Below are 25,488 nucleotides of genomic sequence, written 5' to 3' on the forward strand. Positions count from 1 at the left end.
AGACTTCTATTTATGCGGCAGGTTAAAGGGAGATGTGTACGCTTAGCTCGCATCACTGACGCTGTTGCCCGCATTAAAGTCCGCCAATATGCAACACATCACACTCTCCTACACCTTGGCAAGTGCATTGACATGGCTGGGAGAGTTTTGAACAGCTCTTGTAGGATGGATCAGTCATCTGTCCCACCATTATTCTGTCCACCACAGCGCCTACACAGCATTTCAGTAAGTAATACACTTGTCTTCATTCATGGATGCGTATAGTCTTCAAACCGCTCCAATTCCATAAAAAACGAAAATCAGACATCTGTTCATAGGACTTTCTCGGGTTATTTTCACATATAGAATCACCTCACAAATTCTGTGACATACCTCCTGAAAAAATATATGGTGAGTCAGCTAAGACATAACACCCCTTTGGCGAGACACACCAGATGTATGGTGTTAAAAAAAAGATATGAAATACTTTGAGAGGCAGTAGTACTCATCAAAACAAGAAAAATAAGTTCAATAAACATGGATCCAGAAACGCATACTTTCCGAGATAAACACGTGTTAATAGAGAGGGCTGCGCGACGCTTGGTTGCGGATATCTACATCTACATCCATACTCCGCAAGACACCTGACGGTGTGTGGTGGAGGGTACCTTGAGTAACTCTATCGGCTCTCCCTTTAGTACAGTCGTTGCATTGGCGCTCCTCAAAAGTGTCGGAAGAGTATTATGATGTCTTACTCACAGTACTCTTCCTACCATTGTGTCATCGGATGGTCTGCAGTCAGTTGTGTGCTTCGTGTCGTGTTGTAGGCTACATTAGTTTTAGTCGCGTTTGTGTGCCTTATTTTACAGAACCGTCACGTCTGGATCCGTATCATGGTGTTTTACCTTCTTCCAAATACGAATTGACTTATGTGTTTACTGTTACTTTGCTGTTTGTACTAATAAATAGTGTACTACATTTACATCTGGCACTGCACATAATAGCAGGTACCGTTCACCTGGTATACGGCAGACTCAAATCATCTGTCGCATTGCCGCAGAATGTAGAGTGATTAGTTTCCCCAAATCGCTCATTTCCAGTCGTCCACTGTCCACTCGCGTCGTTCTTCATACCAAACCATGCGTCGCTCAGTAACGACTACAGAAATGTACGCCTTATGAGTGTCTGCTCGACCACTGTACCTCATTGTTTTAAACTCCCTACACACAGTCATTGTGGTAGCTGGACTTCTGGTAGCACTTTGGAAGTCACGAATAGTTCCCTTTGCTGATTTCACGTGATTTTTTACAAATACTCTCTGCCCTCTCCCCGTCCGTCAGTACCTGATGTCCGCCTGGTCTTGTTTTAGCTGTGGCTGTACCTTCGCATTTACGCTTCACAGTCGCACCCCCAATAATGGACCAGGGCAGCTTTAGAATCGTTGAAATGTCCCTGGTGAATTTCTTGCTCAGGTGACATCTGTAGCGTTCGAAGTCACTAAGCTGTCCTGACCGACACATTCTGTTCTTGTCTTCCCTACCAATAATGCAGTACCCCCCCCCCCCTTCTCCTATTATACTAGCGGGCCTGCCTCCCGAAACATGTGTCGGTCAATGCCACATTAAATAAAGGGCACCCGGATACATCAGATAATATAGTGTACGACGCCGTCTCAAACACCATGAGCTGTCAGCACGGCGGCTACTGCTTCCCTTGACACGACAGCTGAGAGTGGAGTGCTGGGAGTAGTACCCCGAACGACAACGCTGGACACAAGAGTGGCATCACGTCATTTTTCTAAGGACTTCGCACGGTGGATGCCACGGTGTAGAAAGGCTCCGAGGTGAACGACTGTTGCCCTGTTGCGTTCTTCTTCGTCCTACGCGCTTAACACTCGGTGTATGGGATGCGATTGGGTGCACTACTCCAACACCTTCGACTACCCAGTTATTGTGTACAGCAGCCGTTACATCTCCCTCGCGTTAGGGCTTATGGTTACGCCCTCTCTTCGATGTCTCTGACTTCCAACAAGATACTGCACGACCTCACAGTGCACATAGTGTCCTGAACTATTTCGATATAGAGTGCGTTCGACTGTTTCCATCGTTAGCATGTTCTTCAGATCTCCCACCCAACGAAATATCTGGTCACGGTTTGACAACAAACTGTCACACCACCACTCGTCAGCCACCGTAATTGTTTTGTTTTGTTTTAGAGCGTAAAAACTACTTGGGTCATACGGACCCATGTCAGAACTGTTGAACACGAAGACGAAACGACTACACGTTAAGGTAGAAACGCCTACACGTTAAGCCTAGTCGAAAGAAGGAAATATAGCTAAAACCAGGAACCTGAAGAAAGATCTATAAAATATGTCGTAGAGAAAGCGGAGATTTTGAACTAAAGATTAAACGTCCTTCGCCATTTTGCTACGACGGATGAAAAGTTAAACGCGGTTGACAGCCCCGCGGGTCGTTCGATAACTCAGACAGCAAACATAAATGACAACGTAGGTGGTTAAAGAAAGACCATTCCGTCAGGAAATGGCGAATTGTTCAAATGTTCAAATGTGTGTGAATTCCTAAGGGACCAAACTGCTGAGGTCATCGGTCCCTAGACTTACACACTACATAAACTAACCTACGCTAAGCACAATACACACACCAATGCCCGAGTGAGGACTCGAACCTCCACGCAAGGGGAAACCGTCAAAGATCGAGGGCAATGAGCACAAAGTGGTGTGGAATCACCATTTCACAAATGGCGATGGCTAAAAAGACAGTGCCGAATACGCAACCTAGCTGAAATGATCTCGCAGCGAGAGGGCCGAGAGGAGGTCGCCCAAGCTGCTGGAAGAGGTTTAGTTCCCTGGAGCTTGTTTCCATGAAGGGAAGACTAGTGCTGAAACCAAAATGACACCAACTGTCAATAGACGGCAACTCAGAGATCATCAGAGGGAACGGAAGAATTAGCGGGCTGAGGTACGAGGACTGCAACCTTGGCAGAAGTGTCAGCGGCCTCATTTCCCGTCAGACTGACGTGACCAGAAACCCACATAAACATCACTGTGGCTGCATCAAGAGTGAGAAAGTGAAAGCTTTCCTGGATCTGGTGCACTAACTGATGGACGGCGTACATCACACAGAGACTCTGAAGGGCACTGGGAGATTCGGAGCAGGGAACACGATTGAAAAGCCTGTGTCGCCGGATGTACTATGTGGTCTGATACAGGGCGAAGAGCTCCGCTGTTAATACTGAGCAGTGTTCCGGAAGCCGATACGGAAAATCGTCGGTGCCAATGACGATGGCAGACCCGACATCACGATCAGCTACCAAAATTGGTGAACTCTGTCACAGAATCGAAACAACATGGAATGAGGTACTCGTTTCTATTATCCAAACTCAGCTCCGCTCGATATCTAGCCAGGTTACAGCCATCTTTTATGCCAAATATGGGACATGAATTACGAGGTGCATTCAATAAGTAACGCAACACACTTTTTTCTCGGCGATTTTGGTTGGAAAAATCCAGAATTTGTTGTGGGATATCGTGGAATATTCCCGCTTCAGGTGCTATAGTTTCATGAAATTCTCATAGATGGCGGCGGTATACGTAGCCTTCAACATGGTGTCTGTAACGGAGGTGCGTTCCAAGCAGAGAAGTGTCATTAAGTTTCTTTTGGCGAAAAACCAGAGATCCCAGATATTCATATGCGCTCGGTGTCTGTAACGGAGGTGCGTTCCAAGAAGAGAAGTGTCATTAAGTTTCTTTTGGCAAAAAACCAGAGATCCCAGATATTCATATGCGCTCGGTGTCTGTAACGGAGGTGCGTTCCAAGCAGAGAAGTGTCATTAAGTTTCTTTTGGCGAAAAACCAGAGATCCCAGATATTCATATGCGCTCGGAGAATGTCTACGGAGACCTGCCAGTGAACAAGATCTCGTTGGGCGAGGCGTCCGTCATCATCGCAACAAAGTCGCGCAGACAAGTCCAAATTCCCGCGTGCCGGCCGCTCGCACACTGCTGTGACTCCTGCAATGTAGCAATGTGCGCACGTGCTCATTCGAGGTGGTCGACGGATCACAATCAAATACTTTGCAATTGGAAATTGGAACAAGGGAGATGGGGGTGAGTTAGTGGTACCAGAAGCATCCTCCGCCACACACCTTCAGGTAGTTCACTGTGTTTGGAAGTAGATGGTGGCTAACGCCCGCCCCCACAATGTCAATCGGACGAAGGCGATTTGATTGGAAACACTGCAATATCCTCTGTACCGCCCGGATGTTTCACCATGTGATTTTCACATCTTGGTGACCAGAAGAAAGACGTGCCTGGACGTCGTTTTCAGTCGGACAAGGAAGTGAGAGAGTGGGTTCGGCTGTGGACCCGTCAGCAGCCGACCGCGTTCTACGAAAGAGGAATTGATAGTCGCGTCTCACAAAGGGATAAATGTCTTAACGAGTGTGGCCGGCTGGTGTGGACGTGCGGTTCTAGGCGCTTCAGTCTGCAACCGCGTGACCGCTACGGTCGTAGGTTCGAATCCTGCCTCAGGCATGGATGTGTGTGATGTCCTTAGGTTAGTTGGGTTTAAGTAGTTCTACGTTCTAGGGGACTGATGACCACAGATGTTAAGTCCCATAGTGCTCAGAGCCATTTGAACCATTCTTAACGAGTGTGGTCATTACTTCTGAATGGACTCATTCCATGCTCTCGTTGTGGCGAATGTTCGGTTTTCATTAGACTGCCCCTGGTACTACAGCTGTTATAAGTGTTTCCCATATGAAACTACTCGAGCAGTATGTACTTTTGATATACATTTATAAAGTTTTAGGTCTATTTTTGCTTGTTAATTATGACTATAATTTGTTTTAGGCACCTTGAGTTCATGGAAGTTTCGAAATGTTTATTTTTTATTTATATACAACATGCCCCCTTAACCTTAATTGTAATACTAAATGTATGTATTGTGTGTGCTTGTGTATGTGTGTGTGTGTGTATGTGTGTGTGTGTGTGTGTGTGTGTGTGTGTGTGTGTGTGAGTGTAGAAAGGTTTGGAATTTAAACAAAGACACTGGGGCAAAGTCTAGTGATCAAGAACTTCACACCACCACCCCTCCTCCTCTTGTCATCCAAATACTGGCAGTGAAATTTTTTTCCACCAGCAGGATTTGAACCAGCTTACCCCCAGGACGAGCGCCACCGCATATGCATAGGTGTATATGCATGTCTGTATGTATGTATTTATGTATGTATGTACAGTCCACATCTCCTCTTGAAACACTAGACCGATTTCAACCAAAGTTGATACATGTATCAGTTACTGTCTGGAAAGACTTGCCATGGGGGTAAGAACCACCCACTTATCAAAGGGGAGGGGATGAAATAGCAGTGTAGCCCATGACATGTGAATACTCATTATTTAGTCATCCAGTACTTGAGATAGAAGGCACTTCGAGATTTGCACTGAAGTTTACACGTAATTTCAAACCTTTACAAAACTTTCTCACTGAAGACCCCCACAAAACGGTGAAAGGAAAAAAAGTTGGTTGCTTACTAAATGTTTGCTGTTAATGTAGTAAAACTGCCGAATGAGGAATGACGATTTAATTTATTACTTCCTTAGCCCTAAATGAAGATGTGACACACTTTGTGGAGAGTATTCACATACATTGCTGAATGTGCCAGGAAAGTTACATCATTATACACCACTTAGTTCAAGAGACATGATGTCATAAAGCAAATTTCGAGAAAAATTGCTGGATTGTGCATGACGTTTTAATTTATTACTTCTTTACTATTAACTCTACTCACAACACATTTTTCAGACAGTAGTCATATATAACACTGGATGTACTTGCAGAATTATGTCATTGTACAGCTCATATTCAGGAGATATGATGCCATAAATAATGATCAGAGCGAAAATCAAACTGCAGGGTGAAGTTTGCTGGAAATGCAGGTAAAAATGTGTGCAAATATGTGTGAAATACGTTAAATATATACTAAATGTATCTGATATATCTGCAAGTTGAAAGCCATGGGTAAAAGCTCATCCTAGTAGTATCCATAGGAGAGTTCTGAAACAACGAGCATATTTTTTTATATTCTCAGATTTAAAACCAATATTTTAGTTTGTCTGTTTCCCCAATTTAAAAATTTATCTATATCCATGAAAGATATTATCATTAAATTTTAAAAAATTATTCAATTAAAATTTACTATCCAGAAAAGCTAAATATAAAAATACAAAAAGCTCTAAAATTTATTCAAATTCAATAACATGAACTGAACAATCTTTATTTTGGTTTTTGCTGTGACAAATAAATAATAATCGAAAATTTTCTCTAAATTATCATCATCTTCTGAAAAGATTTTAGTACAACAATCTTGAGGAGTAATTTTATATTTATCATCTAAGAGTAATAAAACCTTTTCACCATATTTAGTTCCCAAAATTTCAACTTTTGAAATATTGTAAGATTTTTTCAGCTTGAATAATATAGTGAACAGCTTTGCACAACCATTACTGGAACTGTTAAATTCACTTACCAGGTCTTCATTTCCTTTTGATTTACATAGAAAAAAATTAGATTTTTCAAAATAAAAACGTTTATCAATCGTTTTAACTTTTTAAAATCTGAAATTAAAAACTTTAAAAATTTTAACACTAAATTTATGAAATTGAAATTTTAAAATCTTAAAAAGTTATATTTTAAAAAATTTAAACATTTCAATTTTTACAATCTAAATTTTTCAGTTTTCATTTTCTCTATCTTTCTGGAAATAAATCAAAAGGAAATGTACAGAAAAAGTTAATAATCCAATAGCTTTTTCTAAGTTTTTATTCATTTATGGAATTAAAAATTTTCTGTTAAAATATTATATTGTGAATCATAAGTTAAATTCTTTCTAACATACATATCTAAATATACAATTGTATCATTGGTATAGTTCCATAAAAATGAACAATTTCAGTGTTGTTTTTGAATCATTGAAACATTCATTCTATAGACATATTTATTACATAGACAGGATAATTTTGAATAAAATTTAATTGATTTACTTTTACATCATTATTTAATTGTGCTATTCTTTTAAAATCACTAAAAGTGTTGTAAGCTTTTAAAAAAAGTAATTTGGTGGATCACAATTCCATAGTTCTTGAGGAAAAACTGTAATATTACCATCTTTTACACAAATATTTTGGCATTTAACATGATCGAATAAAGAATCATGTAACTCACAATTTTTTCGATTTGTTTGGAAAACAACAAAAATTAAGTAAGATGCTCCAAATTCAACAGACTCACAATAATACTACTAATACCTAGTTCAAAATTTTTTTGTTATTTAATACAGCAAATTCAACTGTTTGTAGTTCAAAGAAGGAAACTGGAATTATTGGATTTTTCAGTCTTTCTTGTTCTAGTTCAAGTGAATATTCTGGTGCATATTTAAGAAAAGCAGCCGGAATTTCCATACTTTTTACAAGAATTTTACCTTTTTTTGGAAGTGTACCATTATCAATATTGGTAGTCCATCGAAAAATATAATCTTCTTGATCTTTTCTTAAGATCTGTAGTTCTCAAGGTTAAAATCTGTACTTGTCATAATTAAATTACATAATAAAATTATCGTTTTCATACGATCGAAAACAAAGGGCAATTTCTATATCCATGGCTTTGGTGTGGACTTGTTATCCTCCATGGTCTGCTTCCGTAGTTCCCGCTATTTCAGTGTTGTGCCGTGAGCCGTCTGGATGTCTGATATCCATCACCGTGGTTGACCTTGACAACTATAGACCTTAACTAAGCAAATTAGACAAATCTACTTAATACAGTATGTGCATATGTAATGTAACAAATGTACCAGACACCACCTGTTGTTAAGAGTTTTATAATTAACATAAATGATGTGCACTGTGCCAACAAATTTAATGTGATGCAGCATGTGAAGGTCGCTGAGTATGGATGGGTTACTCCTGTAACTGAAATTTGCAGGTACATTCTGGTGCATTTGATGTTGATCAGATAGGACGAAATAGGCTTGCATTTGTGAAATAGTAAATTAGTATCATTGTCATTTCAGATCTGAAGATGGTTCTAGACGTACAGAAACTGGTCATGTGAATAAATATTTTGCAATCAAGATGGGTTATAAGTAACATTGCATAAAAAGTGATTGCTGTATCCCTGCAGACATGATGTCTGTCTTTGCAACAAATGAATACCCCTAGCTGCATACAGGCGTTGATAAAAGTCGACGGTGACAGTTGAAAATGCGTGCCCTTACCAGGACTCAAACCCGGGATCTCCCACTTACATGGCAGGTGCTCTATCGTTCTGAGCCACCAAGGACACAGAGGATAGTGTGACTGCAGGGACTTACCTCTGGCACGCCTCCAGTGAGACCCACAGTCCCAGCTTATTGTCCCGCACTATATTCATATTGCCCCTGCTGCTTCACGTAAGAGTTCAGGCACTGTTTGTGCATCTGCACAGAAGAAGATGGTCAAATGGCCTGTGAGCCTTAATCTGTGTGTGTGTGTATGTGTGTGTGTGTGTGTGTGTGTGTGTAGATGGTATATGTTCTACCAGACAAGTCTGAAAGAACAGATACCATCTTCATATATATTTTTTCTATATTTATTAAAATAAGCTTTTTGAGGACTTGGTAGACAAGTGTTAACATCTTTTAAAAGACATTCAAATTCTGCATAAATTACAAAAGGTACTCATAATAATTATTATAATTTTTAAATTTAATTTTCCCACCTTCCACAGACATATCTATTTTTACTTCTTGATCTTATTTACAATTGCTTTCGTGATTCTTTAATTTTTCTTATGAATGAAAAAAATCTTAAACTTCTATCACAAGGATAAATTGTTTTCATTGTGTTAACTTGTTTGTGAACTAATTAATCTAAATGGATTTTTATCTAACAATAATGAGAATTATTTTCTTCTTCAATTAAAAGGAGATTAACATGATTTTCTTGTTTGTTTTTTGTATGTTAAAGAGGATGTAGAATAAATTTTTCACCATAAGCATAAACTTTAATTGAAATATTTGACTTCTTTTTAAATTTTGGAATATCTGTTAAACAATAGGAAAGTTAATTTTCTCTTTTTCAGAAATTTCATCTAATTCATATTCAGTATTTTTATAATTATTAACTCTCTCTATATGATCATTTGCTGATTATAAAGCCAATTTTATTGAATAAAGGAAACATTTTTGATCTGTGATTTTTACACTAACTGCAGTTTTTTATATCCAACTTCTTTTGATAAATCGATTTAAGAAGAACAAGAAATTGCTTTGTATCTATTAACATATAATTCTAAACTTTTTATATAAAATAAAAACCAACCAGACTATTCTCTTTCCATTTCTTATAATGATGTACTAAAATAATGTTCTTAATAAAACTTCAATATTTGTTTTAAAATTATATTCTTGTATTTTGTCTTGTCTTTTAAAATTACAATAATATATCATATTAGCTAAAATCTCTCTTCTTTATATTAAAATATTCTTCAATTTAGTGATGCCTTTTTCCTTCATTTGATTAAAAAGTTCTTGTGGTTCAAGAATATTATCAACATTATTAACTTCATAAGTTATTATTCTAGATTTTAAAGCACAAGTTTTTCTATACATGATCTAAAAGATCATTGTCATCTAGAAAATTGTAACCTGAAAATTTTTTCAGGTAGTTTTTTGTGTAATTTCTTATATTTATCTACTATAAGCATTTGAAATTAATTCTCATTATCGATATTACTAATTTTACCCTCAGGTGTATTGAGAAGATCTATTAATTGTTGTTGTTTAACTTAAGAATATTTTTAATTTTTTGTTTTATATATTTTAAAAAGATTGTTTAAAGATTTTTTATTCAAGTCGTTACCCATATTATTAAAATTATCCTCAGATCTTTCGATAAGAACGATTAGTTGTTGTTTATTACATTTAGAATATTTTTTTAATTTTTCGTTTTATAGATTTCATGAAGTTCTTTTAAAGATTTTTTGTTCAATTTGTTATCATATTATTAATGTTGTCACCAGGATTTAGAATAAGGTCGATAATTTTTCTTTATAAAGTTTGGAATAATTCTTTAAAGCTTTTGTTTTACAAATTTATCGAAGTTCTTTCATATTTTTATGTTTTAGTCAGTCAATAAATTCCCCTAGATCTTGTCTAGTTACATTTGAATAACTCTTTTCTTTACAATAATTTACTATATCAACATAACTTAATCCATATTTTCCTTTACAACAATATTCTAAGTTTTTTATAATAGCTCAGCTTTTGATCACATTTTGTTTAGCTTTTATTTATAAAGAGAACAATTAGATTTAAGTTTGTTTAATAGCTCAGGTTTTGAGCACATTTTGTTTACCTTTTATTTATATGGAAAAAAATAGATTCAAAAAAATTAAAATGTTTATGATAGAAATGCATCTTTTAGATTTTTAATTGAAATTTCAATAGATGGGATGGATAGATGAGGTTTGACAGAACTTATTTATAAAGAGAAAAATTTATTAGATTTTCTATTTTTAAGTAAAAATGAGAATTTCGTTTGTGATTATAGATAAACACGATTGTATCATGTAGAGATTATTTAATAAGAAAAAAATTCATTATATATTTTATTTTTTAAAATAAATTGGAAATGTTGTTTGTTTGTTGAGATAAACACGATCTTGGAGAACTTATTTATCAAGAAAAATGTATTAGATACTTCATTCTTTTAATTAAATGAAAATTTGGTGCATGTGTATAGATAAACACAACCTCAGAGACCTTATTTATAAAGAATAAATTTATTTCCTTTTTTAAATGAATGAAAATTTCATTCACACAGGTAGATAAATTTTTAAATGGGGGAAACAACCGAACTAAAATTCTGGTTTTAAATCTGAGAATTTATTGAAAAATGCTCTTTGGTCCAGAACTCTCATACATATACCACTCAACCCATATCCCTAGAACTGTTTCAGTCAACGTTGGTACACATATTAATTACAATCTACGAAGAAATTCTGTAGGACTAAGAAGCACGGGCTTCCTATGGGATGAACCTGATTATCTGGAGAGAGTAGGAGAGCAGGAAATGGACAGAGAAAGGGAAGAGGCAGAGGTGGACCGAGAGACGGGAGGTAAGAAGATGGATGCAGAAAGGGAAGGGGAACATATGAACAGGGAGAGGTACTGGAGGAGATGGACAGAGAATGTTGGAGGACGGGTGGTGGAGTTGGACAGAGAGAGAGGACGGGGGAAAGGACAGAGAGGAGATGAAGGAGGAGATGGACAGAGAGGGCGCTGCAGGAGATGGACTATTAGAAGATTTGGAAATACCTTCCTAGGCAATGCCAGGTACTCATCTAGCTTCTTTTATATTTTTGGCACTCGAAAAGCCAAGTAGCCATTTTTCGAGAGTCACAAACGCGAATCTAACGAGGGGAATGTCGTCATAAGTGGTAGAACAGGTGTCGTGTGCACAGTTCCGCGTAGTCAGCGCGTACACAACTTTTCCCAGTAGAGCGCGCCCCGCTAAGCACAACAGCGCAGGCACAGCGCTCGTCCATCTCCGCACTACGAGATGGCGCTGCCATAGAGACGGACCAAATTCTGCTTCCGCCGATCCGCGTATAAATATGTAACGCAGCCAATGAGAGTGCTGCTAATGTAGAACCTTTTCTCCTCACGGGTCACACTTGTGCAGTGATACGTGATCACCCGAGGTATTATAACGAGTGTACAGACCTCCGATTAGTCAGTCTGCATTTGTCTGCAACAGTCTGTACGATTTGTCTGTACCTACCAGTCTATAGCCAAGTTTCAGTCTGCGCCTAATAAGATTACCATATTCCTGTACATAGCGATGAAGATAAATGTATAGACACTTTTGTCAAGTATCAGAGATATATGTGAGAATAAGATTAACATACCAATACCAAAGGAACTTCAGATTGTCACTTGTAAATAGCATCCAGAACCAAGTTAAGTAATTTTATGCTTATTATTATTTTAATAAATGTGTGTGAAAATTAATCAAGTTCTGTTTAAAGTTGGTCACCGTCAATCTGCTACTCTAAGCGTGCAAGTGGCATTTCTATCGTCTGACCTAACGGCAGAAGACGATAAGGCCACGAGACATATTGCTGACACTCGCCTACTTCGTTAGAGCGACAAGTCAAATAATCTGGTGGTGTGTGTACTGAAGGTCTTACAGTACGCACACCACAACAGGAAATACCTACTACCGTGTAGTTCTTTAAGGTTAGCTGAGTACGGCAGTAGGAGCGTACCAGCCTCTCCCAGCGCGCAGCCTCGGCCTCGCGGCAGGCGTCGGAGATTTCGACGACGCGCTCGTAGGTGACGCCATCGGTGAGCAGCAGCCCGTCGGCGCCGTCGAGCACGGCGTTGGCGACGTCGGCCGCCTCGGCCACCTCTGGCGCGTCGGAGGGCCGCAGCGCGACGAGCACGGGCACGCCCGCGGCGCGGCAGCGCGCCACCACCGCCTTCTGCGCCACGAGCGCCGCGCCCGCCGTCAGCGACTGCCCGATGCGGCCGCGGCACACCACCACGCCGTCCGACACCTCGATGAGATCGGCCGCCGCCTCCACGCCCTGCGCCGCACGTATTCTGTACAGCTGGCGAGAGGATCTCACAGACTGCCACTTCATTCCGACTCCCTTCGTACTAGTGCAATTTGAAGATCAGCGCTCGGACATCGGTTTCCTAATACAGTACGACCTCTGATACCAAATGAGTTCTACTAGGTCTGTCTTTTTACCTATTTGACCCACTGCTGACCATTCGCCGCCTACACTATCTCTTTCCCTTGTTTCAGTCAACTGTTGCCTAATGGCCCCTTTGAAACTTTCAACAACTTTTGATTCTTTCGATTTATCCAGGTACCATCTCCTTAATTCCTCACCTTTCCACGATTTCTTCAGTTATAATGTAACGAATAAATTATGGTGAGAGTCCACATCTGCCCCTCGATACATCTTAAAGTTTAAAAGATGGTTACGAAATACCTGTCTTAACATTATACAGGGTGTCTCAGAAATGTTGCGAAAAATTTCGAGAGGTTGTGTAAACTGTCCAGAGGAACAAATCGAGGGTAGGAACCAACGTATTGAAACGTCATCCAACGACGCTACAGAGCGTCGAAGCTATAGACGCCACCGCCTGTCGCTAGGCCACCCATGCAGCACAAACGTGACTTTCTACGTTGGCGGACAATAGGCGGTATGTCTTGCAACATTTTTTGTTATTCAGTGATCGCGACTGATAGCCACGATTGCCAGTAGACATGATGGTGCTAGATGCTGAGTAGAAAGACCTTGCTTCCTATGAATTCGATGCTCTGTCACCTCGGTGTATGGCGGTCCCAGACATAGGTTTCCGTCCACATTTTATTTACTCCTGGAACCCTCTAAAATCTCCACTGCCTCTCGGTATACAGGAGATAAATAAAATGCAATTGGAAACCTGTATCTGAAACTGTCATTCACTCAGGCAAGAGAGCATTACATTCGTAGGAGACAAGGTCCGATAGTGCAGAAGCTAGCTCCAACTTCTCTACTGGCGATTATGTAAACCAGTCCCCATCACTAAATAACAAACAACACAGCGAGACGTCCACATACGGTCTGTCATCGTACAGAGTCACCTGTACTGCTGAAGGGGACGTCTAATGGCAGGCACCAGCGTCTATGCTCTGTAGCGTCGTTGGTTGTCGTTTCCGAACACGGGTTTCTATCCTCAATTTGTTCCTCAAGATACCCTCTACAACCTCTCGAAGTTTGTAGCATCATTTGTGGAACACCCTGTATAATCAGCGTAAAACCTTCCACTGTCTCCAGGTCTCTTGGAAGGGTACATCCTGTTTCATGATCCTTGAACCAACTATTAGCGCTGATTAAATTATGCTCTATGCAAAATTCACCAGGTGGCTTCCTCTTTCATTTCTTTCCCCAATTCCATGTTTTCTTACTATTTTTACTTCTTTTTCTTTTCCTACTGCTGGGATCCAGTCACTCAGCACTACTAAATGTTCCTCACCTTAAATACCTCAATGATTTCCTTTATCTCATCATACACTCTTTCAATCTCTTCATCATCTGCTGAGCTAGTTGGCATTTACGCTTGTACTACAATGATGGATGTTGGCCTTGTGTCTATCTTGGCTGCTAAACGTAGCTCAACTGCATTCTTATTTTCTTTCTCCTTCTCATTATTGTACCTACCCCAGGATTACCCCTATCTGAGTTTGTATTTATAGCCCTACAGTCACGTAACTTAAGTCCTGCTCCTCTTCCCATCAAATTTCACTCATTCCCGATATATCTTTCTTCAAACTCTCCACTTCTCTTTTTAAATTTTCTAAACTACCAACCCGACTATGGGACCTAACATTCCAGCTCGCAATCCGTAGAACGTCAGCTTTGTCTCTCCTGACGACAATATCTTCCTGACTAGTCCCCGTCCAGAGATCCAAATTGGGGATGATTTTACCTCCAGAATATTTTACCCAAGAGGATGCTGTCTCAGTTAATCATACAGTGGAACTGTATGCCCTCAGGAAAAGTGATTGTTGTAGTTTCCCCTGCTTTCAGGTGTTCGCAGTACCAACACTGCAAGGCCATATTGGTTCCTGTTACAAGGTCGCACCACTCAAGCATCCAGACTGTTTCCCCTGCAACTACCGCAAACCCTGCTACCCCTCTTCAGAAACCAAATGTTTTTCTGGGCTCTCTACTGATACCTCTCCGCTGTGGTTGCATCTATGGTACGGCTATCTGTATCGTTAACGCCCGCAGAACACCCCACCTCGGTAATGTCAGTGGTTCGTGAGACAGATGATTCTACCTAGAGAAAGCTAAACAACATGCTCTTCTTCTAACGGCAGCTTAATATAGGTTTATGGGGATCGATGCGTTCCTAATGACTAGAAAAAGAGGCGGTCATTCTCGTTTTCAAGAGGGGTTGTAGAACAGTCAGACTATTGGCCTGTGTGTCTGACACTAGTCTGTTGTAGAGTTTTGTATCATGTTTTATACTCGCGTATTGTGGCATTTCTCGAGACTAAAAATCCCCTTTGTAGTAATCAACATCGATTCCGAAAACAAGGTCGCATGAAAGCCAGTTAATTCCGTTCGTACGCCAGTCCCAAAAAGAAATAGATACCAGCGCTCAGGTTGATCCTGTGTTCCTATACAGTTCAGCACTAATGCCTAACGAACAAAATTAGGGTCTATACAAGGGATATGAACTTGAAAGCCATATTACAGAAAAGAAGAGGACGTAGATATGGATGAGATGGGAGGTACGATACTGAGAGTGGAATTTAACAGAGCACTGAAATACCTAAATCGAGACAGGCCTGCCCGCATCTCGTGGTCGTGCGGTAGAGTTCTCGCTTCCCACGCCCGGGTTCCCGGGTTCGATTCCCGGCGGGGTCAGGGATTTTCTCTGCCTCGTGATGGCTGGGTGTTGTGTGCTGTCCTTAGGTTAGTTAGGTTTACGTAGTTCTAAGTTCTAGGGGACTTATGACCACAGCAGTTGAGTCCCATAGTGCTCAGAGCCATTTGAACCATTTCGAGACAGGCCCAGGGAGTAGACGACATTCGGTCAGAACTGCTGATAGCCATGGGAGAGCCAGTCATGACAAAATTATTCCATCTGATGTGCAAAATGTATGGGACTCGCGAAATACCCTCATACTTCAAGAAGAATGTTATAATTGCAATTCCAAAGAAAGTATGTGCTGACCGGTGTGAAAGTTACTGAACTATCAGTTTTATAAGTTCTAGTTGCAAAATAGTAACACAAATTCTTTACAGAAGAATGGAAAAAACCTGTAAAGCCGACCTCAGGGAAGATCAGTTTGGATTTTGGAGAAATGCTGGAACACGCGGAGCGATACTGACCCTACAACTTACTTTATAACAAAGGTTAATGGAAAGCAAATCTACGTTTATATCATTTGTAGACTTAGAAAAGAGGACTGGAATACACTCTTCGAAATTCTGGAGATAGGAGAGGCAAAATACAGGGAGCAAAAGGCCATTTACAACTTATACATAAACCTGATGGCAGTTATAGGAGTCGAGGGGCTTTGTTAACAATTAATACAGATTTAAGCGTTAGGAAGTCTTTTCTGAAGATATTTGTCTAGATTATAGCCACGTATGGAAGTAAAAAGGGACGATTAAGAGTTTAGACAAGAACAGAATAAAAGCTTATGGAATTGTGGTGCTACAGAAGAACGCCGAAGATTAGATGGGTAGATCGCACAACTAATGACGAGGTACAGAATAGAAATGACGATAAAAGATATTTATGGCACAGCCTGACTAGAAGAATGGATCATTCGACAGGAATCATTCTGAAATATCAAACGATCATGAACTTAGAACTGGAGCGAAATGTGGGAGGTAACAATCGTAGAGGGAGACCAAGAGATGAATACAGGAAGCAGATTCAGGAGAATGTAGGGTGCAAGAGTGATTTGGAGATGAAGAGGCTTGCGCAGGATAGAGTAGCAAGAATAGTTGTATCAGGCCAGTATTCGGACCGAAGACAACAACTAATAATAATACAGAAATCATAATATAATTATAAAATAAGTAGTAGAGACAATGCGTCGAAAAAATACGCCATTTTATTAACAGTTTTTCGCGAAGCACCTATTTACTTCCTGCGGAGTACAGTTTAGGAAAACCTTCGCCAGTGGATAACGTCGGAAGTTCCATGAAGTTTTCAGTGGATGAAGATACTGTACAGAGAGAAGTCACAAGGCCAAGAAACTGCAGAGAAATTCAGGATGACTTGTTGCAGGGATTAGTAAATGGCACTCAACGTAAACAAATGTTAACAAATTCCTTTGGCGCCACAAACAGCAAGCGCCAACAACTACTCGGAGTACCACGGCCCGCACGCGGACAGACGGAAGGCCACGGCAACTCAAACCGAGAAGCCGCACCATCAGGACAACAGAGGACGGCACCAGCCGCAGGGTTACGCACACGCGCGCAGCCACACTATGTGATCAAAAGTATCCGGACACCTGGCTAAAAATGACTTACAAGTTCGTGGCGCCCTCCATCGGTAATGCTGGAATTCAATATGGTGTTGGCCCACCCTTAGCCTTGATGACAGCTTCCACTCTCGCAGGCATACGTTCAATCAGGTGCTGAAAGATTTCTTGGGGAATGGCAGTCCATTCTTCACGAAGTGCTGCACTGAGGAGAGGTATCGATATCGGCCGGTGAGTCCTGGCACGAAGTCGGCGTTCCAAAACATCCCAAAGATGTTCTATAGGATTCAGGTCAGGACTCTGTGCAGGCCAGTCAATTACAGGGATGTTATTGTCGTGTAATCACTCCGCCACATGTCGTGCATTATGAACAGGTGATCGATCGTGTTGAAAGATGCAATCGCCATCTCCGAATTGCTCTTCAACAGTGGGAAGCAAGAAGGTGCTTAAAACTCAATGCAGGGCTATACTGTGATAGTGTCAAGCAAAACAACTAGGGGTGCAAGCCCCCTCCATGAAAAACACGATCACACTATGAGAGCACCGTCTCCGAATTTTACTGTTGGCACTACACACGCTGGCAGATGTCGTTCACTGGGCATTCGCCATACCCACGCCCTGCCATCGTATTGCCACATTGTGTACCGTGATTCATCACTCCACACAACCTTTTTCCACTGTTCAATTGTCCAGTGTTTACGCTCCTTACACCAAGCGAGGCGTCGTTTGGCATTTGCTGGCGTGATGTGTGGCTTATGAGCAGCCGCTCGGACATGAAATCCAAGTTCTCGCACGGCCCGCTTAACTGTCATAGTACTTGCAGTGGATCCTAATGCAGTTTGGAATTCCTGTGTGATGGTCTGGATAAATATCTGCCTATTACACATTACGATCCTCTTCAACTGTAGGCGGTCTCTCTCAGTCAACAGAATAGGTCGGCGTGTACGCGTTTGTGCTGTACGTGTCCCTTCACGTTTCCACTTCACTATCACATCGGAAATAGTGGACCTAGCGATATTTAGGAGTGTGGAAATCTCGAATGCAGACGTATGACACAACTGACACCCAATCACCTGATCATGTTCGAAGTCCGTGAGTTCTGCGGAGCGCCCCATTTTGCTATCTCATGATGTTTGTTTCTTTGGAAGTTACTAATTGTGCTACGGTATGACAAGTGGTATTACGTTTGTGACACATAAAATGTTTATAATTAAACTTCTTAACGGTGAGCCTGATGTATTTTCGTGTGATATTTTCATTGGAATGTGACATATCACATATTACGCATAAATTAGCAGAAAGACCCATTATCGTATAATTAAACGATTCCAGCCGCGCAGGGGAGCCGTGCGATCTGAGGCGCCTTGCCATGGTTCGGGCGGCTCTCGGCATCGGAGGTTCGAGTCCTCAAAAATGGCTCAAATGGCTCTGAGCATTATGGGACTTAACATCTGAGGTCATCAGTCCCCTAGAACTTAGAACTACTTAAACCTAGCTAACCTAAGGACATCACACACATCCATGCCCCAGGCAGGATTCGAACCTGCGATCGTAGCGGTCACGAGATTCCAGACTGAAGCGTCTAGAACCGCTCGGCCACATCGGCCGGCCGTTACCCGTTCATTTAGAAAGCCTCACGGAGATGCTCAGCCACTTCCAGTGGCTGTCACTAAGAGGGAGATATTCTGCGTCTCGGCGTGTTTTACTATTAAACTTGTGAGAGCGTACCTTCATAGAAGCGCCAGCTAATGTACACTGATAAACAATCGTGACCACTGACCACGCGACGTCGGAGGCCGCCTGGTGGAGTTGCTGGCACGTGACGCGGTAGCAAAAATATGTAAGGGAAGCAAACATAAGTGGAGGATCACCCTAACAAGGATATGGACTGCGAATGGGGAAATCCATTGCGATAAGCTACTTTGACAAAGGGCAGATTGTTTCGCAGCGCCTATGAACGAGTATATTGGAAACGGCTAAGATGGTCGAATGTTCACGTGCTACTGTCGTGAGCCTCTATGGAAAGCAGTAAGAGGACAGTGAAACTACCACTAGGCGCTAAATATTGTACGTCCACTACCCTTCGCAAAACGTGGGGTTCGTAGGCTTGTATGCTCTGTAAAGTAGGATAGACAGTGATCTGAGGTATCTCTGCCGAAAGAGCACAATGCTGATGCACGCACAAGAGTTTCGTAGCACACCGCACATTGTTAAACAGGGAGCTCCGCAGCAGATCACCCCTACGTATTCACATATTGATCCAACGACATCGTCAATTACGATTGCAGTGACCACAGGACCATCGGGACTCGAAGGTCGATCAATGTAAACGTGTCGGGTCTTCGGGTGAATCACATCTGTGCTAAACTATTTCGATGGTCGTTCCACGAACGCCGTCATTGAGGTGAACGACGGCTCGAAATGTGCAGCATGCCACGGACGCAGGCTGGTAGGAGCAGTGTTATGCTACAGCAGACGTTTTCCTGCGCTTGCGTGGGACCTGTGGCAGTAATCGAAGATATGCTGACAACTGCGAACCACCTTCATTCCTTCATGCTTCATGCATTCCCTGACGGCGATGTCTTCTTTCAGCAGTATAACTGTCCGTGTTTCGGAGCCAGAACCGTGCTACAGTGGTTTGAGGAAAACTGTAGTGAACTCACGCTGATGTCTCGGCAAACACATTCGCCTGATGTAAATCCTATTGAACCCATCTTAGTCCCTACTGGACTGCACCACCGCGTACGCAAATCAATGGCCCGTTATTTACGCGAATTACTAGACATGTGCGTAGACATCTAATGCCACATACCTCCACCAACCTACGAACAAACCATCAGATCCCTAATATGCGGTATCTGGCGCATGTTTTGTTCCAAAGACGGAAAAACAATCTATTAAGCAGATGATCAAAATGTCTCGTTCATCTCTCGATAAGACGATGAATGTAAAATTTGAAAGATTCGAACTGACACAGAGGCTTACCAGTTTCCCATGAACCATATGCGAATGGAATAGGAAAGGAGGGAGTGATAGTGGTACACAAAGTAGCCTCTGCTACTCACAAGTAGGGGGACTATGTTGCCATTGCTTCAGTTACTGTTATCCAGGATGGCGGCGATGACGTCATCCAAGATAGAGGCTTTTGGCGGGAAATTTGAAGTTTGGTGGGAAGATAGGTCAATTGGGCTACCTCCACTAGCCTAAGTCATCTGAACACTACCTCTTCCTAGGGATTGGTGGGAAATTTGAATTGTGCCAGTAGAGAAAGGTCACTTGGGCTATCTCTACTAACCTAAGAAAATGGCAGGAAAAATAGGGCACTTGGGTTACCTCCACTAACCTAAGTCATCAGATCGCCACCTCTTCCTAGAAAATGGTGGGAAGAGGACTTGGCCTGTGCTGGACATAAATCTTTATTTTACATTCAGTCTTTATTCAAACAATTTGTGGCAGTGCACCCATCCAGTGTGTTCGAAACCAGGTCTGGAGTCCAACTGACCTAGTACACAGTACCACCACTAGAGGTCACTTGCATTATTTCAGTGATTTACGAGTAGTTTGCACACATCAGTGTACTGCATTATTTACGAGTAGTTTGCATGTCTGTGTTCTGTGTACTGCATTATTTCGGTAATTTAGGAGTTGTTTGCATGTCTGCAGAGTGTTTAACTTGTGTTATTTCAGTAATTTACAAGTAGTTTGCAGATCTGTAGGCTATGTGGAGTGACCCGAAGATTGTCAGAGCATGCGTTTTGTATCAATGTGATAAATATACTATCTCAAATACCTAAATATATTGTCCCAAGGTAAATAAAGTACACTTTTCCCTCCTCCTGCAGCCCAGTGCAGGGTGAGTCATTTTCCAGCCATTTTCCCCTCCATACCGCCATCTTGGATTACGTCACAGGAGGGATGACAGTGCCCTTTGGTGGTAGTACTGTGTACTAGGTCAGTTGGACTCCAGACCTCATGGTGGAGACACTGGATGGCTGTACTGCCTCAAATTGTTTAAATAAAGACTGTCTGCGAAAAAAGACTTGCGTCCTTCCTATCTGGAACAGGCTGAGTCCTTTTCCTGCCGTTTCCCCCCCACCAGACCGTCATCTTGGATTATGTCATGGGAAGGATGAAAGCGCCCCCTGGTGGCAGTACTGTGTACTAGGCACAGACCTTGTGGTGAACCATTTTGCCCCACCCCAGACCACCTTCTTGGATGACATCATGGAACAGACAACAGTGCCCTCTGGTGGTGGTGCTGTGTACTAGGTCAGTTGGACTCCAGACCTAGCGGTAAGCCGGCCGAAGTGGCCGTGCGGTTAAAGGCGCTGCAGTCTGGAACCGCAGGACCGCTACAGTCGCAGGTTCGAATCCTGCCTCGGGCATGGATGTTTGTGATGTCCTTAGGTTAGTTAGGTTTAACTAGTTCTAAGTTCTAGGGGACTAATGACCTCAGCAGTTGAGTCCCATAGTGCTCAGAGCCATTTGAACCTAGCGGTAAACACACTGGATGGCTGTACTGCCTCAAATTGTTTGAATAAAGACTGAATGCACAATAAAGACTTATGTCCAGCACAGGCCAAGTCCTCTTCCTGCCATAATGTCATGGCGGCTGCAGTGTAACACGTGTTAAGTTCGGCTCGCGAAATTTAGTCGAATTCGAAGGTGTTCTCGCAGGTGGTGTTGTCTAGTACAAGTGGAAATCGTGTAAACAACAGTGTTCTGTGCAGTAGTGCTATTTTTTTTCTGTGCTCCGCCAATATCTTCGAGAAAATGGTAAACAGAAGAGTGAACAACAGCGCGTCCAGCAGCGGGGAAGCAGCAGGTGCGGCGGGCCCGCTCTTGGCGGAAGGTGCGGCCGCGGCTCCCGGCATAGCGGAGCTGGTCCGCTCTGAGGTAAATGCTGCGCTTCGCGATAAAAACAATCTCGATCTGATAGCAGGCACTATATCAGACACTGTAACGGCAGCAGTATTGGCCAAAATGCGTGAAACTGTTGAGGCCAATACTGCCGAAATTACAGCACTAAAAAAGTCTGTGTCTGAATACGAGAAAAAGGCACGAGAGTTGGAAGTGAAACTATCTGCCGCAACTGACGAACTAGAACAGTACCAAAGGCGAAATAGTCTACGACTGTTTGGAGTAGTAGAAAAAAAAGAAGAAGACACGGACAACCTGCTTATACAGGTTGCGCGTGAAAAATTAGGCGTAGAAGTGACCAAGGCAGACATTGACAGGAGCCATCGGGTGGGACGAAAACTACCAGGTGCCACCAAACCTCGTCCAATAATAATTAAATTTATCTCGTACCGAAAAAGGGCAGAGATCTTTACCCAGAAGAAGAAGTTAGCAAGGACAGGGCTTACAATAAGGGAAGATCTGACACACGAACGGCTAAAGCTTTTAAACAGTGCCATATCCCATTTCGGTCTTCAGAATGTGTGGACTCAGGATGGCAGAGTAATCATTAAGACGGCAGCTGGAAAGAAGACAGTCACAAACATGACAGAACTGAATAGTATTAAGTGAAGCTACTCGAGCCAAAAGTGCAAACTTAACACCATTTGCAAATTGTAACAGCCCTATACTCAGATATAGTCTTGTAATTTTATTAATTTTTTAATTATACCCATATTTGTACCTTCAACTAATTGTTTTTGTAACTGTATTAACTTTTCACTATTTTTTTGTGTCTGTAGCTCTAACCATTACTTAATTTTAGTTACTGCTAATACTTTTTTCATTTTCTCAGTTTATTCTCTTCCGTTCTGAATTAGTTCTATTGCAATTATTAGTCTCTCCTTTAGTTCATTAATCACCCATCTCTTCGGTTTAAATTGTTCATAACAAAAATCACTATCAGTATCACTTTAGCAAATTTCAATCTAATTGTAGCTTCCTACGATAATCACTACCAGCATCACTTTAGTAAATTTCAATTTAATTCTAGCTTCCTACGATAATCTATTAATTATTAAGCTTACTTCTCTCTGCTGGCAGCATCGGCCTCTTAAATCACTCCCTTTTCCCTTATTTCCACCCTAAGCTGTTTCAAATACGCTAATTACATTTCTCCTCGTACGACAGAGGATACACAGTGACACACAGCCGTCACTGTTTTGGTCATATTCTCCTTGCACCGAATACCACTAATCCATTTTCTATACTCCCGCAACCTCAGGAAATCTCTAGCAGTCGCCTTTCTTTCGGCACTCGCGGTGTCACACACAGGGCGCGCAAAATCTCGGACACCCCTGTGTTATGTCACTTGGCGGAAGCAGCGGCCAGTGCCCCTCGCGGCAGGTAGTGCCTAACAAAGGGACAAACCAGTCTGCCACCCTACTTCAGGCTGCTCAGCGGAACGCGTCAGAGCTTTTAGCAGCTCACTGCAACATCCAGTCTTTACCTGCACATTACGAAGAACTTAGCCTCCTCTTCAACCAACTAAACTACCACGTAATCCTCTTATCCGAAACGTGGTTGAAACCACACATATCCTCTGCATCTATTCATCTCCCAGGGTACACATTTCTTAGGGCAGACAGATCAAAAAAGCGAGGTGGTGGCGTCGGCGCGTATATACGAACAGATCTCAAAGCGAAAGTCTTATGTACGTCAAATCCTGCTGAAGAAAAAGAGGCTGAATTCATGTTCATTGAAATAAATATACAAAGTCGGAAATTCTTGACTGGCGTCGTGTACAAGCCGCCAAAAATAAGCTCAATGAGTTCCTTCCAGTCGGAATTACATTCACTTCAGTGTCAATACGAACATGTCATCGTAATGGGTGACTTGAACATAGACCTGCTAAGAGACGCTCCCTCCGCAATAAACCTAAGAAGACTGTTTAGTTGCAATAGCATGAACATTCTTCCATTACAACCTACACACCATACGGCGCACAGTCATACTCTTATAGACGTAATCGCAACGAAACAGACTGACAAAGTAAGAGATGTTGGTCAAACATCGGCCCCTGGCCTCTCAGCACATGATGTAATATTCCTGGCCTACTCTGTGCAGCCCCCAAGGATCAAATCGCGTTACATAACTTGTAGGAACATGAAACGTATTGACCTTGACGCTCTAACAGCCGATTGCTCAGAAATCTCATGGCATCAAATAACCAGAAAACCCACAATCGACGGCAAAATTAATGAACTTGGTGATAAACTCACTGCCCTCTATGACAAACATGCACCTGTGCACACAATCCGTGTAAGAAAATCTCCTGCTCCATGGCTGACAGCTGAATTACGTCAAATGATGACTAATAGGGATGCTGCCCACAGGCGTTTCAAGGCAGATCCGAAACCCGAGCGTTTCGAAGAATATAGAAAGCTACGGAACAGAGTGAAACAATGCATTCGCAATGCTAAAATCAGGCACGCTCGCTCCCTTGTATGCAGCGATCTGACGCCCACGACTCTATGGAAGAATCTCCGTAGCTTGGGGGTCGGAAAGGCAAAATCGGAAACCACTTTTCATGTGTCAGCTAACGAATTAAATGAATTCTTCTCTGTACCTCTGAATACCAGCACAGCTGATAATTACCGTCCACAAGAATCCCTAAACAGGATAACTAACAACGATACCTTCCATCTAAAACATGTAACAACAAATACGGCAAGAAAAGCAATAATGAGAATCTCTTCTGATGCAATAGGCAACGACAGTATCGGTATAACCATGATTAAGAATGTTGCCGATATCTTAGTGCCTGTCTTAACTGACATATTTAATTTTTCCCTCGTGAACGGAATATATCCCACTGCATGGAAAAGAAGCCTAATTCGACCCATCCCTAAGATCGAAAACCCGCAACTGCCTAGTGATTAACGACCAATCAGCATACTGCCTGCTGTTTCCAAAGCACTTGAATATATTGTTCATGACCAAATCACTGAACACTTGCATGAATTCAGCCTATATGACAAATTTCAATCCGGTTTCCGTAAACATCACAGCACAAACACTGCTCTAATTAAAGTAACTGATGACCTGAAATATGCCATCGACAATCGAAAGGCAACAATATTGACGCTACTGGACTTCAGCAAAGCTTTTGACACTGTTAACTTTGACATAATGCTCAGAAAAATGCAACAGCTTAATTTCTCTGAAAGTGCAATGAGATGGTTTGAAAGCTACTTAAAAGACAGACAGCAATGTGTTGTCTGCGTAAATGAAAAATCTTCCTGGAAACATGTTTCCTCGGGAGTGCCACAAGGATCAGTCTTAGGACCACTTTTGTTTTCTTTATATGTCAACGATATTTCATCGGTTCTGTCCTCCTGTAAATATCATTTCTATGCCGACGACCTCCAGCTCTACCTAAGCGTCAGACCTGAAGATGTAAACACTGCAATCGCTCAGATGAACGATGATCTGTCTTCAGTAGTGACATGGGCGAAAAACCTGGGGCTTAAACTAAATGCAAAA

The 25,488-nt window shown here is 41.8% G+C and overlaps 1 protein-coding gene across 1 annotated transcript in view; it reads right to left on the reverse strand.

The window, feature by feature from the left end:
* The window catches only part of LOC126235223 (pyruvate kinase PKM-like), a 137,097-nt gene that overhangs the window by 56,109 nt on the left and 55,500 nt on the right, over window positions 1-25,488 (reverse strand). Inside the window, exon 5 of the mRNA XM_049943954.1 lies at window positions 12,305-12,625. Within this exon, the coding sequence (XP_049799911.1) occupies window positions 12,305-12,625 (321 nt within the window). The remainder of the gene's footprint in view (window positions 1-12,304; window positions 12,626-25,488) is intronic.

Source organism: Schistocerca nitens, chromosome 2 (assembly GCF_023898315.1).
Source record: "Schistocerca nitens isolate TAMUIC-IGC-003100 chromosome 2, iqSchNite1.1, whole genome shotgun sequence".
NCBI classification, from domain to species: domain Eukaryota; kingdom Metazoa; phylum Arthropoda; class Insecta; order Orthoptera; family Acrididae; genus Schistocerca; species Schistocerca nitens.